The sequence below is a fragment of the Mixophyes fleayi genome, chromosome 5 (genome assembly GCF_038048845.1).
Source record: "Mixophyes fleayi isolate aMixFle1 chromosome 5, aMixFle1.hap1, whole genome shotgun sequence".
In the NCBI taxonomy this organism is placed as follows: Eukaryota; Metazoa; Chordata; class Amphibia; order Anura; family Limnodynastidae; genus Mixophyes; species Mixophyes fleayi.
In genome coordinates this window covers 246,488,945-246,506,869 of record NC_134406.1, presented here as the reverse complement: position 1 = coordinate 246,506,869, position 17,925 = coordinate 246,488,945, and the positions used below count along the sequence as shown (strand labels likewise).

General features: G+C 40.3%; 1 protein-coding gene across 1 annotated transcript in view; it reads right to left on the bottom strand.

Annotated features, from left to right (window-relative positions):
• Nucleotides 1-10,753, bottom strand: part of LOC142159168 (neural-cadherin-like) — a 66,779-nt gene extending 56,026 nt beyond the window's left edge. The window contains exon 1 of the mRNA XM_075213824.1: nucleotides 10,022-10,753. Within this exon, the coding sequence (XP_075069925.1) occupies nucleotides 10,022-10,676 (655 nt within the window). The 5' untranslated portion in view covers nucleotides 10,677-10,753. The remainder of the gene's footprint in view (nucleotides 1-10,021) is intronic.
• Nucleotides 10,754-17,925: the final 7,172 nt, after the last annotated feature.

The following is a 17,925-nucleotide window of genomic DNA, read 5'->3' as shown; positions in this document are numbered from 1 at the left end:
TGCCCCCTACATTCAAAGCCGTGATTTTCAGGAGCTTTGCCTACTCTTCTGGGAGAACGGGAGGACTCCCTGAAATTTGGGAGCCTCCCGGGAATTCTGGGAGAGGCAAGTATGCGTAAACCAGGCGTGTATGCTACAGATGTCAAACTGGACGCATCTTCCCACATGGGCATAAATACTCTATATTTACAGGCGGCATATTTGAGTGTAAAGTACGGCCAACATGTGTTCAACTCGGCGACATTGTCTTCACTGGTTCAAAACTGATTTTTCTGAGCATTATGTTAATAGACCAAGTCACACAGTTACAGTTTAGTGTTAGTCATAAATGCAAAGATACTTTAAAAGAAATATTTAAAAATAATATATACCCACCAAAAACCCTCCTAAAATAAGGGCTTTGTGGGGGAAACAGCAGCATATCCCATTGTATTTTTATCACTGAACATCAAGTTCCAGCTTGCTTTTTGGATCAATAAATTCATAATGAAAAAATAAAACTAGACGTGCTTAGAGCAACGGAAACAAATGCCAAATGGTATCAAGCTTCTACGATTCTTAAAAATCTCTAGGTAGAAGACAATGAGACCAGCGCTATTTGTAAAGTATATTTTCTAATTAGATCAGTGGGACAAATAAATAGAGGTTTTGTTTAAGCCCTTTAAATGGTTGAAGTTCTATAGTGTCCAGGACATATGGGGGACTTGTATGAGAAAAGGTACCAACAAAAGCAACCGGACAGGGAAAATCTTGTTTAATCCCATAAAGCCTGAGCAGTCACAAAGTGAGAAGGATTAAAGACCCTCTATTCATTTAGGAAGGGTCTGTTCTCACCAGAGAAACACCGGACTGCAGTCTGGAGGGTCCTGGGATTAGTCAGCTCCAGGAGTTTAATATCAGACATTTTCAAGAACTGTTTAATCTCTTAAGCATGGTTGAATATTCCTTTAGAGTGACCACCAAAGCCTGTCCCCACCCCACTTGCTGCATTTTCCTGGCAATGGATCTTATTGAAAGCATAATTAAAAATCAGCTTTAGTTACCACATGTGAACTAAGTCACGTTCCGATGTTTATTCATGATCATGTGTTCACAATGGAGTTTGTCAGGTCAGTTATTGCCTCAAGATCTGAGGGATTTCGATAGACTTACATCATTTCATTGTCAGTTTCCTGACAACAGAGCTTACACTTACCTGCTGGACCACAAAGAAATAATGGACCCCTGCTAAGAATAGGTCTATCGTTTTTCTATGGCATTTCCAGGTAAATATTAGAGAGAAAGCTCTTACTGCGTTAAGGTAAATGAGTGACAGGTGAGTTCCAAAAAGAAATTTGCAGGAGATTAATTTTTACTATTTTTTTTGTACAACCAATTGCAAATAAAGGGAACAATTATGAATGATCACTTTGCTTTTCAGTTCATTTAACTTTTCAGACACGACTTTGTGTTCTGTGTGCCTCTGCGTAATGCCTCATAGTCCATAGTTGTGATCTTGGGTGCATAAACAACAAGAACAAAAGCAGTTACAATAATGTCCTAAATGGGTGATATAGAGCTACAATTATATACATTATATAATCTATTATATACATTTTCCATATGCTTTCTACAGTTTCTACTGTTGTACATATGGGGAAACACTGAAAATATTGTATTATTATCTGGCATTTATTGCTCAAGAACATGCTTCTTACCCTTGGCAGGGGGGCTGAGAGCAAAACGTAGGTCAACAGAATCCTCCTAGAACAGGGGAGGGAACTATATCACTATGCCTACATGAGGGGCAAGTTATAAAGAGTGGACATTCACTTTTTCTCTGTGGATCATAAACCACACCCTCACCCTGATAGGCAAACCGAGGGGGGGGGGTTCCTAGTGCCTGGAAACCCCCCTCCAAGCCTGGGGCACTGTATAATTGAGGTGGCTGGACCCTGCCCCCACTTCACACGGCTCTGCTTGAAAAGGGAAAGCTGCGTGCACCTAACAGTAGTGCACGCAGCATTGCCCATGTTTATTATGGGGATAGGAAAAGTTTGAGAGCAGCCAAGCACTGTCTAATTTTATAGCCACGCCCCCATGCATGCTGGTCACGCCCACTGGCGGCATGGTGTGGAAACCCCTCTCTACAAATCCTGCGTTTGCCCCTGACCCCCTCTCCTAAAAGAAAGAGAGGTAACCTGTACGGATGCTCTTTTTTTAAAACCTAATATACTAAGAAACAAATAGTCTAAAATTATTGATCATATCTAAATAAAACACTGTACATTTCTTTTAAAATGTTCCTACAAGGCTGCTGAGTTGAGTCTTGCCAACATTTGCCAGGCATCCCCTGTACATATAAATAATGTTCACATTTAACAAAAAAAATAATATTCTTAAATTGTAGCCAACTGTAAAATAATTAATAGGGAATTATTTTTTAATTTAAAACTGAATTACCTGGACATGGTTAAAAAAAAAAGTCTACTTCTGTATATTATAGGAATGCTGTTATAACGGATGGTATTACTAGGTAAAGTGATGCAACTCCTAGCAACCAAACCCATTCTGTAATTCACTAGTACAGTCTAGTAGGTGAAAGGCGATGTGTGGTTGCTATGGGTTACAGCTCATTTTATCTGTGCACCAGTGAGCAAATGTTACAATAGACAGTGTGCAAAATCAAGGGGGAAAAAACACCAAAAATTAACTATATTGGAACCAACTGGATACTCTCAGGCAGAGGAAAATCTACATCCTAGTATGAGAAAATTTCATCTTTTCCTTCATGGAAAAAACAAAGTGATTTAAGTGTTAATATGTTTCAGTAACAGTGATCCCCTCATGAACTGGCTTTACTCTTGTTGAAGATAAACAGCTCTGTATCTGTAAGACCCAAGCTGCAGTAAGATGACCGTTAATAATGACACAGACATAGCTAAACAGAACAAATACTAGTTCTAAATATAACTAATTTTATTTATTCCTATTTATAAACTAAATAGGTGCAGGTCAGGTAACTGGCCCAGTGTGAACCTTCAGATACCCAGATGTGACATATGGTGCGATTTAAAGTGTCCTGACAGTAACCACAGACCGTACAATGTAAACAAATTATGAGAAGTAATGAATGGGACAGGACTAATGACTAAATATTACTTATAAAGTTGCCATTTTAATGTTAATGTAAAGTGTTCTAACAAGAAATAGGACTGCAAGTATGACATAGACTGGTTAGTGCGGAGTTCCTGGTCTCCCATCGGTCGGCCCTCCCCACCAGGTGAATGCTTACCTAGGTATAGATTTACTAAACTGCGGGTTTGAAAAAGTGGGGATGTTGCCTATAGCAACCAATCAGATTCTAGCTGTCATTTTGTAGAAGGTACTAAATGAATGAAAGCTAGAATCTGATTGGTTGCTATAGGCAACATCCCCACTTTTTCAAACCCGCAGCTTAGTAAATCTAGCCCCAGATATGGTCAGGTACCAGTGAAATATAATACCTGCAGCTGCTGCCTTGTTGAATTTTGGGGTTGGCTCCTCAAAGTCTTGGGGAAGAAACCTGGATCAAAAATCAGGCCAGTAACTTGGTCTCAAGGTGGCACCACACAGGACACATGGGAGCTGTGGGCTAGTAATCTGCACTTGTTAAAAATAAACTACTACCGAAACAGAAGAGAAGTAAAGCCAGACGGATGCTTAGTTGGCAACCTCTGACGTGTAATGGACAATGAGGATTGGTATATGGAAATTGAGAACCCTGAGGGAACCAACCAAGATGAAGCAAGTGGTGAAGTATATTTAGCGATATAGACTAGACATCTTAGGCTGGAGTGAAGTAAAGTGGACAGACTTTGGCAAGTTTTCAATTGCGGAAGGCTTTATGCTCCAGTATTACGAACGAGCAGTTGATGACACCAAACACAGGGAAGGGGTAGGTCTTCTGCTGATTAGTCAGGCAAAAGGAGCCTAACCAAATGGAAACCTGTTTCGAAAAGACTCCTGATAGCACGTTTCCAAACCCAAATCCAGAATGTCACGATCATCAAGTGTTATGCCCCAAACGAGTCATCAGTTATCCAGAAGAAGAACAAATTCTACTGAGTTCTAAAGGAAACTATGAAGACGACAAATAGGAAAGACATTGTTATTCTAAAGGGGGTTCAAATGCCATGGTGGGCTCGTATAATGAGGGACTTGAACAGGTGATGGGAGCGCACAGCTTCGGATAAAGACATGAGAAAGGCAAGATGTTCACCATCTTCTACGCTAGTCATTACCTGGTGATTGGTGGGACCCTCTTCCTACACAAGCGATGCCATAAAGTCACACTTCACTGTCGTTTTAAACAGAGATAGGCCCATGAGAGAAGGAGAGGTGGACCAAGCTGACGATATGGAAAATGATTTGTCAGTCTGTGAGTCCCATTTAAAGCAGAAATTAAAATGGCTCTTAGACACCTGAGCAATGAAAAATCCCCTGGAATCTAAAACATTTCTCCCGAAATCTTGAAGGTAGACCTTAAAATATTAGCCCTTGCTTGAGAAAATCTGGGCAGGGAAAAGGTTCCCGAGGACCTGAGAAATGGCATAATTGTTAAGCTGACCAAGACACCTTCTACTGTAACAACTGGATAGGGATCACCCTCCTCTCTGTGGCTAGTAAGGTGCTAACAAGAGTCAGCTTAAACCATATGAAAGACTGTATCAAGGCTCAACTTCGGAAAGAGCAGATTGACCTCATCAACACACTCTGAATAATCCTGGAGCAGTCAGAGTCAACAGAAGACTCATGTGAGACACCATGAAATAACATGACATATCCTGTAAAATATGAACATCATCAGGGAAATGTATGTTGGCTATGAATGCCAGGTTCTTCACGAGGGAAAGCTCACCGAGGCCTTTGCCATAAAGTCAGGATGCATTCTTTCTCCAACCCTGTTTATACTACTACTGGACAGTCATGAAGAATGTTGTGGAGAGTAGGAAGAGAGATGTACAGTAGGGATTACATGAGTTTATTTCCCTGCTCTCTCAACGATATCGAGATATGGAGGAGAAGCTAGCTTGGTTGCAGAGAGAAAATGAGAAGACTGAGTTGGAAGTCAATGTCTGCAAAACAAAGGAGATGAGTGTCAGTCCTAACATTGGGAAAGTGGACTTCTTTGGTATTGAGGAAGTGGACTTCTTTGGTATTGAGAAAGTGGACTTCTTTGGTATTGAGAAAGTGGACTTCTTTGGTATTGAGAAAGTGGACTTCTTTGGTATTGAGAAAGAGGACTTCTTTGGTTATCTAGGGAGCATTGTCACGAAAGGAGGTGGGGCTGATGAGGATGAAAAGAGCCACATCCTCAAGGAAACTTGAGCTGTTGTACACTGAAATTCTGTCTGGAAAAAAGAAAAAAGAAAGCCAATGCTGTTTGCCAGTAATGTTAAGTCGATATTCCACTACGCTGTGAAACTTGGAAGGTCACAAAGCAGGTCGCCATCCAGCTGTAAGTATTCGTAAATCGGTGCCTCCATTGGATTATCAACATCCAGTGGCCCAAAGTAATATCAAACGGTGACTTGCTAAATATAACAGACCAACAACCGTTCAACATCTAGGTGAAACAATGAAAGTGAGGATAGAAAGGACACACTCTAAGGAAGCTGTGGAGAAGTTAACCTTGGAATGGAACCCTCAGCGAACTTGTGCCTGTGGTCATCTAAAGAAGACCTGGAATAAGACCATTGAGATGAAAGCACTGGCAACAGTGAAGATTTGGAAGGAAGTAAAAAGGCTTGCTAGCAACAGAACCTGATGGAAGTGCTTCTCAGAAACCCTTTGCTCCACATAGGAGGTTACAGGAGGAAGGATATTAAAATGTGCAAAGTTGGCACAAAAGATGTCCCAGAAAGTAGTAGCCAAGGTCCGATTACTGTCACTTTGCTAAGAAGGCTCTGCGAACTGTCACTAAATCAGGAACACTTCTAGATATGTGCAGCTTACACTCCATAAAGTCCAACAGAATAATCATTCCTGCAAATTATTGACTATGTGGAACAACCCACCTGCCCATGTCCACCCAGCTGCATCAGCCGTAAGAACCAAAAAAACTGTTTCCCTGCAAGCCACAGAATATTGCCACAATAATCCATACACATGTCCATTAAAACAGGTGCAGTGGCAGAGATCCCATCTGCATGACATTACAAATTTAGAAGAAGAAACTATAGTAAGTACTGTATCTCTAAATTTTCTCCATCTGACCATTAAAGTAGTTATTAAAAAAATCTCAAAAATGTAGTTCTCCACCTATGGCCAGAAAATGCATCTAGCCTGTAGGAATGTGCTATTAAACCAGTTTTTATAGCGCACATTATACGATTATTACATTTCAAGTAAACACTTTTTCATAAGTGGATAAATACTTAAATAAGGGTCAACAGCATGGTGGTTTAACAAGGGAAAGATCCAAATTTCGTGCTCTCTATTGACGTATGTTCATTCAGGAGTGCTAAGCTGCCCTCAAATCCCCCACCCTCTGGAAACACAATTGAATTGCTGGCATGGATATATGTAAAATATCTTGTAAAATAGATCCTTTCACTTTGTGCTGCAATCACTTATTTGGAGAGTGGTGATGTCACTCTTGTAAAATACGTTATACTTAGAGAGTTGTGATGTCACTTGTGTTATATGACTAATTATAAAAGTGTTCTATGATGGAATGTGTAACTGTCAGTAAATTTTAAATCGTAATATTCATACTTGAATATCAGGAACACCTCATACACCCGACTTAACTCTCTTCCAAATTCAAACTTGTGTATTATAAGGAAAAATATACATCCTACTATAAAAAAGGATTTTAGAAGTCACCTTGAAATTCCATGACTGTATAAAAGCTGTTATGTTTGGTCATGGAAATTCTAATATCTTTATATTTGACAGTGCTTTATTTGAATAGTAAATTATGTGCACTATGGTAGCAACACTAATATTTACTTGAAAAACCACCGGTCTAAAACACCATCACATTATAATAATTATGATGTGCAAACATTGGTCAGATTCCACCACGTCATGGGATGTTGTAGTTGTTTGTATCTTATTTACCATTTTATTTCATACAGAATAACCAGCTAATCTAGGAAAACTAACAGATTGACAAGTTTATTATTGAACTTGTTACTTCTAATCAAATACAGTCTCTGCTACTTCATGATTCTGAGAAACTCTGATTATTGTAATTCATCTGTATTATCTGATATTGGAATAATCCAATACTTGTGCCTTCTGGGGGTTAGTCCTCATAAAGCAACTGCGTTATAAATGGCTGCACAGATCAAATAACCTTGAACTACATTGTTCACTGACAGACCTTCCCTGAAGGCAAATCAGATGTCAATACTCTGTTATTAGAGCTCAGGATACATTTAGGAGGTTTGAAGCAATATAGCCACATGACTGACTGAATGGGCAAACAAAAAACATGTTAATGGTACATAATCCAATGGAAATACTCTGCAAGGTTTTAGTAATCCTCTATCCCCATCCACCACAGGAAATGGAAAAAAAATGAACCAGAAGAGGAAGAATAGTAACAATACCTTGAGATAGACAAATGCAACATGTGGCTTTCCAGTTGTTGTACAACTACAGATCCCACCAAGTTCTTCCAGCTGCATGCTGGGATTTATAGTTCCATAACAGCTGGAAGGAAACACGTTGATTAAAAAACTGTATCTCAATAAGAGCCTGTACATTATAACAGGAATAACATATTATCTTCTGTAGATTATAAAGACACAAATATCTGGTTGCACACCTTCAATAACTTAGGGGTATATTTATTTAACTGCAGGTTTGAAAAAATGGAGATGTTGCCTATAGCAACCAATCAGATTCTAGCTGTCATTTTGTAGAATGTGCTAAACAAATGATAACTACAATCTGAATGGTTGCTATAGGCAACATCTCCATTTTTTCAAACCTGCAGTTAAATAAATATACCCCTAAGTTATTGAAGGTGTGCAACCAGATATTTGTGGGCCCCATAACAACATTTTGTAAGGGTCCCTATCAGGCGCGGGCTGGCAAATCTCAGCCCGGGGGCCGCACAGGCGGCCGCATCACATGACACGCAATGCGGCCGCGTCATTGATGATCAGTCTGACACCCGAACAGGTGTCAGACTGAGCGGCCCGGGGGACCGATGCCCCCCTGCCCCCCGGCCCAGCCCGCCCCTGGTCCCCATACACACCAATCAAGGGTGAAAATCCCTCAATATATATATATATGTATATATATATATATATATATATATATATATATACACTTTAACAGATGAGACAGACCTCCTTCATCTGTGGACACCCGCTGCAAATATGTAGTTACACCTTTAGGATGACCATATAAAGGTACTAATCTGCAAGTTGAAGACCACACACTCTGTACCTGTAGAAAGAGGTGTCTCAATCCCAATGTATAAAATAGAAATGTTGACATTGTACACTGGACTTAAAAAGCAAAAATTGCCTTTATTAGATCAGCATTTCCAGTATGCACAGATCCCCTTTGTCAAGACCATATACTACAAAGCATTATTAACATTTTATATACCCTAAATACCACCCACATATAAAGCAGACTCCTCCCTTAATTTACAGGTTATCAATTACAGGTTGTAATGGACAACACCAGGAGCACTTACAAGAAAAACATGTACAAATAAAATCACATACAATTAATGGTTAAATAAAACCAGCATATGGAACACATTACCAAGAATTCCAATAATGTCCATTACTTGGTAAATTAATATGGTTAATGTGTTAATTTAATACCATTAATATTAGTAGATGTCATTGTAGTCACATAAATCAAGTCATTAATAAATCAAATATTTGCACATTTCTTATTACTAGAGTAATTATAACATTAAGGTTTATATGCTTTATGAATTGTGATGAATTAACAAGTGCTTTAACAATATATAGTTACTGAGTACTCAAAACATTATTATAATTATTGCCAATTTGTTGCATTCATAATATGCTATTTTTACATATGTTAAATTTGATTGAACCCTATGTCATCTGTCTATAAACTAATTGGAAATAGCCATGAGCAGGTTACCCCAAGTTTTTAAACAGGGGCTCAAGTTCTGTAAGAAAACACTGCTGTTTCTAAAGGGGCCTGATCATTAACTTGTCCAACAAACACATGTACTAATACTTGCGCGACCTATTTTTGTCATAAAATCAGGTAACGTTTGGATGATTTGTTAATAAACTGGGGCCTGATTCATTAAGGATCTTAACTTAAGAAACTTCTTATTTAAGTCTCCTGGACAAAACCATGTTACAATGCAAGGGGTGCAAATTAGTTTTCTGTTTTGCACATAAGTGAAATACTGACTGTTTTTTCATGTAGCACACAAATATCAACTTTAAATTTCAGTGTACAAATAAGCTATCAAGTATTTGTGTGCTACATGAAAAAACAGTCAGTATTTAATTTATGTGCAAAACAGAATACTAATTTGCACCCCTTGCATTGTAACATGGTTTTGTCCAGGAGACTTAAATAAGAAGTTTCTTAAGTTAAGATCCTTAATGAATCAGGCCCCTAGTTCCTAATCCTTATTTGTACTCTATGCAAACACTGGCATAGCCAAATATATAACCATTTACTTTCCTGCATGTAGATAGAAGAGCATTTATTCTATTAGCTATATCAGTTTTACCTACTGATTGTGTATAGTCTTTTCAGCAAATATAAATAGCATCACAGACTGTGTAATGCAATTGGTCCCTCTTTCTATCATCTATCTAATACCAGCCCTCAATACCACCAGGTATATTATTTCACCAATAGTACATTCAATATATTAATTTCCTCCCTCTCTATACCACCACTGTCTCTGTAATGCCAGTTTCATTCAGCTCCCTCATCATGTAGTACAATCAATGCAATTTGTACTTTTACCAAGAAACCCTCTTTAGCTTTAAATCCATAAAGGACACATTGCCCTGTGCTGTGTCCTCACCTTGGTCCAGGTTGTGCACTTTAACTTGTATCTCTGTCTGTCCTCCTTGCAGCTTGTGGGTCAGATACACCCGTCCAGAGCCGCTCTCTATCCTCACCGGGGGGTCGGGGGGCCAGCTGATCTCAAACCACTTGCCCCGGTATCTCCTGTCCGGGACGGTAAAAATGGTCTCCCCGAGGGCGCCCCCTGCATGGACCCTCACAGTGTAAGACGAGGATATGGTTTGGGGGAATAAGGAGCGGGCAGTTCTGTATCGGGCTGTGAGCCGGGGTAAAGCCTTGTGGGCTGGTACCGAGCGGGCAAGCGGGCTGGAGATGGGTATGGTCGGGAGAGATGTGGGGTCAGGTGGGGAGGTGGCAGTATGTCGGGTGGGGGTCACTGAGGATGCCCGGGGAACAGTGGTAGGTAGGACAGAATGGGTGCTCGGGGTAGGGTATGACACTGTATTGATGGGCAAGGTCAGGTCTGCCATTGTTAGGGTATAAAGTGACACGGTGGGTGCATTAGGTGCAGGGGCAATAGATAGAGAGGGCTGTAATTCAGGGGCAGACGGTGGCATCACTCCGGTGACACCCGGCAGGGCTGTATGTAAGTGCTTGTAGCCCCCCCGGGTAGTGATTTGAGACCCTGTTGTCCCATCATCCTGAAACTCCATCCTGGGTGAGTTGTCTGTCTCCAAAACCTCCTCCTGGTACCCCTGACCATCCTCTGGTCCTTTCAATGCTCTGTCAGGAGAACTGATTGGGTCCCCCGGACCATGTCCACCTAGTTCAGGAAGATCTTCTTCATCCATAGACGGTGGAGGTATCTGCGCCTGGCACCGAGTGGCAGCGAGCAGCAGGAGGGCAGTGGTGATCAAAATACAGTAACTTAGATGCCCAGTCCCGCAGCACATAGCGCCTGCACGCAGCATCACCCACCCACTGAGCACCAGCATGCAGCGGGCACAGGGAACCAGCCTGGCAAAGTTTATAGGGAGAGTTAGTATCAAGAGCAGCTCCAGCAGATCAGTGTGGAAGCTCAGAGATCCTCCTCCTGGTCCACAGGCTTTCAGTGTAGACCCCAGGACACGCCTCACAGTGATCACAGCCTGATACGCTGCAGTGGAGCAAGATAGTTATAGTCATGTTAAATGGCTACATGGCATCCCTAATATGGCAGACACACGTTGTGCCACTCATGTGGTATCATCAAGTAGCATCCTCCACCAGAATGTATAAGATCATGGGTGGCAATATGCACTAGATGTTATGTAGAGAAGGACATGTTGGCATTGTTCATAAATAGCTTCTATACAGATTTCAAATTATACAGTTAATATTTTAAGTGACAAATCTCACTGGAACCTAACTTGTCTATGTTACAGGATTATATTACAAAACTATTACAAGATCATCAATGGTCCACAAATGAAAATGCTCCCTTTCCTGCCTATTGTTCTATGCTAGATAGAGTATAGCCTATAGAGGAGAGATGGGGTTAATCAATCCCCACCACGTTTAAAAATAAGCTATATAAAATATGCCTGTCATTTAATTTATATATATATATATATATATATATATATATATATATATATATACACACATATATATATATATATATATATATATATATATATATATATATATATATATGTATATATATATATATATATATATATATATATATATATATATATATATATATATATATATATATATACACACACACACACATATATATATATATATATATATATATATATATATACACACATATATATATATATATATATATATATATACATATATATATATATATACATATATATATATATATATATATATATATATATATATATATATATATATATATACATATATATATATATATATATATATATATATATATATATATATATATATATATATGTATTGTGTACTTATTCATGCAACCTGCAAATTAATGTTTGCATTAAATACCAGAAGAGAAACTGTACATTTTATACTCAATGCTGTTTTGTGAGTTTTGTGTTCAATTTATTAGTAGTCAATATATTGTGTGGTTTTGTGATGTGGTTCTTCAGTACCAAATGTAACTGCTGTGTTCATGTACAATATAATATATGTAATGTAATGATTAACTCTGAAAACTGTATTTGCTTTAATAAAAAAAAACAACAACATGAACATTACTGCTTGTATGAGAGGCTCCCACTATGAACACTTATTAGAGGTGTAAACATTGACTCCATTGTCCTTGTAACTTGTCTGACAATAAAACATATCCACAGAAAATTCCAAGACCAGCTTTAAATGGCCTGCAGGCAAATGCCAAAAATAGGTTTCATCGAGCGTCAATTACATTCTGGAACTTAAAGCACCATTGTAACATCCGCCTCTTACTGTCGTGATCAGAAAAACACAAGTTTTCTGTCTAGAGGCTGCGATGTTTCTGTGTATGCTGTGTATATATATATATATATATATATATATATATATATATATATATATGTCACACCTATGTTCTTGTACACCTCGATGTCAGCATTTAAGCACTTGTTCCTGTGAGAGAATTGGGAGTCAGTACGTTTGGTCAGTGTGGTGTAAAAGAAAAAAATAGAACATTGCTATGGCAAAGACAGTTTTATTAATGTATATATCCTTGTAGCCAGTCTTTAATATTCCCTGAAACAGCCCTTATCTGGCATATAGAAGAAAGTACACAATGGCCTATGCCCACCACTGCAGGGGTTGAGGTCAGGGTTCTGTGAGGGCAAATCAAGTTCTTCCACACCGAACTCAACAAACCATGTCTTTGTAGTCCTTGCTTTGTGCACTGGGGCACAGTCATGTTTAAATAGAAAAGGGCCTTCCCCAAACTGCTGCCACAAAGTTGGAAGCATAGCATTGTCCAAAATGACTTGGTATGCTGAAGTTCCCGAACAGTCCGTCCCGGCCGTCACCATGACAACCGGGACATAATTTCCTCTTCAGTCCCGACAGTTGCCAGGACTCGCCCACTGAGCACCAGCATGCAGCGGGCACTGGGAACCAGCCTGGGAAAGTTGATAGGGAGAGTTAGTATCAGGTGCAGCTCCAGCGGTCGGGACGCTCTCTGTTAGCATCGCTGTGTCCCGGCACGTTCTGCAGCCGGGACACAGCAAAATATTTATTGTGCTCTGTGGCGCTGATTGGTTGTGCAGTTCTTTATATATATTTCAGGGTATGCCTATAACCCTGCCAGCCCTAAGTTGTAATTAATTGGCAGCCTCCTGAGGCTGATTTTCAACCTGTGCTCTCTCTTTACTGATTGGCCCATTATAGTGTTTAAGGCAGGGAGAGCTTAGCCTCCCTTCTGGTTATAGCATTCAGTTTCCTGGCTGCTGGCCTGCCCTTGTTCTCTTTTCCTGTACTTCTGGATAGATCCTTCTGTGTATGACCTCTGGCTTGTTTCTTGGACTGTGATTTATTGCTGGTGACCCTGACCTCTGCCTATGACTCGGATATCCTGTCTTTCTGTCGGCCCTGGTCTTTTGCCTGGACCTCACCTCGCTGCCTGTTTTTGCCCTGTGACCTGGGTCTGTTCTTGACTACGCTTATATCTAGCTATCATCCTCTTGCCTGCGCTCCTGTTATATCCATAAGCTTGTACTACGCTGAGTTTAATACCTGGGGGTACCTGAGTACCTGTGAGCATGACAAGCTCTACGGGAAAGGCAGCTGCTATAGGTGAAGACCTCTACCACCTGTTCTACAAGCTTATGACAATAGCCGTTAGCCTTGACATGAAGCATTAAGAGTGCCCTTCATTGGGCATACCCAAACACAGACTCACCGATCTGACTGTCAAACAGAGAAGCGTGATTCGTCACTCCACAGAACACGTCTCCACTGCTCCACAGTCCAGTGTTAGTGTGCTTTACACCACTCTATCCGACACTTGGCATTGGTCTTGGTGATGAGGCTTGCATGTAGCTGCTCGGCCATGGAAACCTATTCCAATAAGCACTGGCCGCACAGTTTTTGTGCTTATATTAATGCCACTGGAAGTTCGGAACTCTTCAGCTATGGAATCAGCAGAGCGTTGATGACTTTTACGCACCATGCGCCTTAACAGTCTTTGGCCCCCGATCTGTGATTTTACGTGGTCTTCCGCTTCATGGCTGAGTTGCTGTTGTTCCTAAACACCACTTTCTAATAATATCACATACAGTTGACCGTGGAATATCCAAGCAGGGATGACATTTCACGAACCTTCTTATTGGCATCCTATCACAGTACCACGCATCCTATCACAGTACCACGCATCCTATCACAGTACCAGGCATCCTATCACAGTACCACGCATCCTATCACAGTACCAGGCATCCTATCACAGTACCATGCATCCTATCACAGTACCACGCATCCTATCACAGTACCACGCATCCTATCACAGTACCAGGCACCCTATCACAGTACCACGCATCCTATCACAGTACCACGCATCCTATCACAGTACCACGCATCCTATCACAGTACCACGCATCCTATCACAGTACCAGGCACCCTATCACAGTACCACGCATCCTATTACAGTACCACGCATCCTATCACAGTACCAGGCACCCTATCACAGTACCACGCATCCTATCACAGTACCGCGCTTGAAGTCGCTGAGCTCTTCACAATGACCCATTTTGTATCACAAATGTTTGCAAATAGAGACTGCATAGCTAGTTGCTTGATTTTATACACCTCTGGAAATTAGTCTGATTAAAACACCTCAATTCAATAATTAACAAATATGGCCAAATACTTTTATCCAAATAGTGTGTATTTACACCTTTTGATGTATAATAAAGCGTTTTAAAAGATCAAACATGAGGAAGCTTCTAGATATAAGTTGTGTGCTGGTATCTAAACTGCTGTAATTAGTCTGCCCTTCTGCATACTTAATTGCAACTCATTGCTGATCCCTTTATAGCAGCCTTCAGAATATAGAAAAGCATTCTTTGTGCTGGTTTATTAACTTTTCTTTCTGTTTGTTTATAATTTGACTGTTTACATGTGTTTGATCTCTGGCTCTTGATCCCTGTCATTGGTTGTCAATCTCTCTGGCTCTGATCCCTGTCATTGGCTGGCAATCTCTATGGCTCTTGATCCCTGTCATTGGCTGGCAATCTCTCTGGCTCTTGATCCCTGTCATTGGTTGACTATCTCTCTGGCTCTGATCCCTGTCATTGGTTGACAATCTCTCTGGCTCGTGATCCCTGTCATTGGCTGACAATCTCTCTGGCTCTTGATCCCTGTCATTGGTTGACAATCTCTCTGGCTCTTGATCCCTGTCATTGGTTGACTATCTCTCTGGCTCTTGATCCCTGTCATTGGTTGTCAATCTCTCTGGCTCTTGATCCCTGTCATTAGCTGACAATCTCTCTGGCTCTGATCCCTGTCATTGGTTGACTATCTCTCTGGCTCTTGATCCCTATCATTGGTTGACTATCTCTCTGGCTCTTGATCCCTGTCATTGGTTGTCAATCTCTCTGGCTCTTGATCCCTGTCATTGGCTGACAATCTCTCTGGCTCTGATCCCTGTCATTGGTTGACTATCTCTCTGGCTCTTGATCCCTATCATTGGTTGACTATCTCTCTGGCTCTTGATCCCTGTCATTGGCTGACTATCTCTCTGGCTCTGATCCCTGTCATTGGTTGACTATCTCTCTGGCTCTTGATCCCTATCATTGGTTGACTATCTCTCTGGCTCTTGATCCCTGTCATTGGCTGACAATCTCTCTGACTCTTGATCCCCGGATTCACTTTGAATTATACTCTTGGTAGATATTTACACACACAGATCCTAGATATTACCCCAATCTATATAGATAATATCATCATCATCATTATTTATTTAGCACCAGCAAATTCCGTAGCGCTTTACAATTGGCGACAAACACAGTAATAAACAGTACTGGGTAAAACTGTTTAATTAAATTTTTCGTTCAAGACTTTTATTATATACGTATTTCTGCTACTGAAATCCACTCTCTGAATTATTGTCTGACTGTTACCAACTATTCAAGGCCTTAGGCCTACTCCCTACTCACACCTACCTGTACTAATCTCTGAATCTCTGGTCCACTGCAATTGCTGCCATTTCAAGTCGCCAATCCATGCAATTTGGCAGAAATCTGGTGCCCCAGTGTAAATAAAGGTGCGTGACATTCTGTTTGCACCTCAGCAGTTTTGCATGTCATGAATGTGAAGAAAGATACTAATTCAATCAGAATAGACTACAGACAGCAGTAAACATCCAGTCTCTACACTGTGGTAAGTGATGAAGTCCAGCTCAGAAATGAAAGGGTTACTGATAACACAGATCACATTGTTACAAAGAAATGGTAATATTCCGCTATACACACGTAATAACTGGCTCCTCAATTTGCTTCCATTATGGGGAACTGGATATGTGTTATTAAAATGAAATTAAATTCTCAGTTACCAAAAATAAGCTCATTATTTCAGACATACAGAGGAATTCAAACAGCTCATGTCTAGCAAATAGGATTATGAAGTTTATGACGAATGTCAGAAAGGCAGAGATGATGACAACAGGACACATTATTGAAATAAAACTAATGAATGAGCACATGAAAGCAAAGGTCATTAGTGTCTGAGAGATACTTTTCTAGCACTATTAGCTGGTAAGTGGTTAGCACTCAGTGTGGAATGCACTGGATCACAAATGGGTAGTACTACCATGCTCACCCCATTCATATAGATATATTAACAGTAATAAAATTGTATGCAAGATCTGTGTAATAACACCCCTTCTCCCACATCCCACCGCAGCTACTTCCTTTCTTCTCTTTCAGCTGAATAGATACAGCTGTCCATCATCTGGTGAGAATATCTACAACCCTCCTGAGCAGATGAATCAGCAGGGGTATTTGTCTACTTATGAAGGGTGCAAGACGTTGCAAATTACATCACTTTATTTAGGCCCTCCATACCGTGGGCAGGATCTGAGAGAAATGTCTGCTTTCCGGGGGTCCAGCACGTAAGTATGTATTATATGTGTGCAATTGCCTCATGTTTATTTCCCTCACTAACTGCCTTTTTCATTGTCCTATTGGTGGATCCTGCTAGCATATGATAGGAACAAATTGTGAAGTTAAGTGGATAATGTAGTTAAAATGAGAGCAAACATTTGGTATTGAATAGAAGGCTAATTTTAAGGCCTCACTTACACATACGCTGCAGAAAAATGGGTAAAGTGCATAATGTATGCTTTAGATGTGTTTTAGTGATGCATTTAAACATGTTTTCATTGTATTTTCACCATTACAATCTGCTGTACAGATAGCTCTCATTAATATAAAAAATAGGTTGTGCCATGGTCTATATCGGTGGCTCCCAAACTTTTTCAGTTTGCGGCACCCTTAGAGTCTCCATAATTTTTTTCAAGGCACCCCTTCAAAATAATTACCGAGCAGTCCCGCTTTTTAAGTATTTGAGTCAAAATAACGTAATAAGTGTTTAGATCAGGACAGAAATATTTAGTAAGATGTTTGCAAAAATAATATACATAAATCCAAGGGAAAAGAATATTTTTATAAGATCAAACAAAATAAAATGACATCATGTACGAAAATCATCACATGTGCCCCTTCACCTTTATACTGTGCCCTTCATCCACACACTGTTTGCCCCCTCTTCATCCTCACTCTGCCCCCTCCTTCATTCTTTTGCCCCTCCATTGCTGTTTCCTTTCACCTTCCCCTCCGTTTCTTTACTTACCATGCTTGGCCTTCTTTCTTCCGTCTTCTCTTCTATCTTCTTACCAATGCGGCAGTGCCCGCGACCCAGCATCCTGCCCTCTCCTGCGGCTTCTCACTGAATATGTCGGGCATGATGACGTCACACCCGACATTCAGTGAG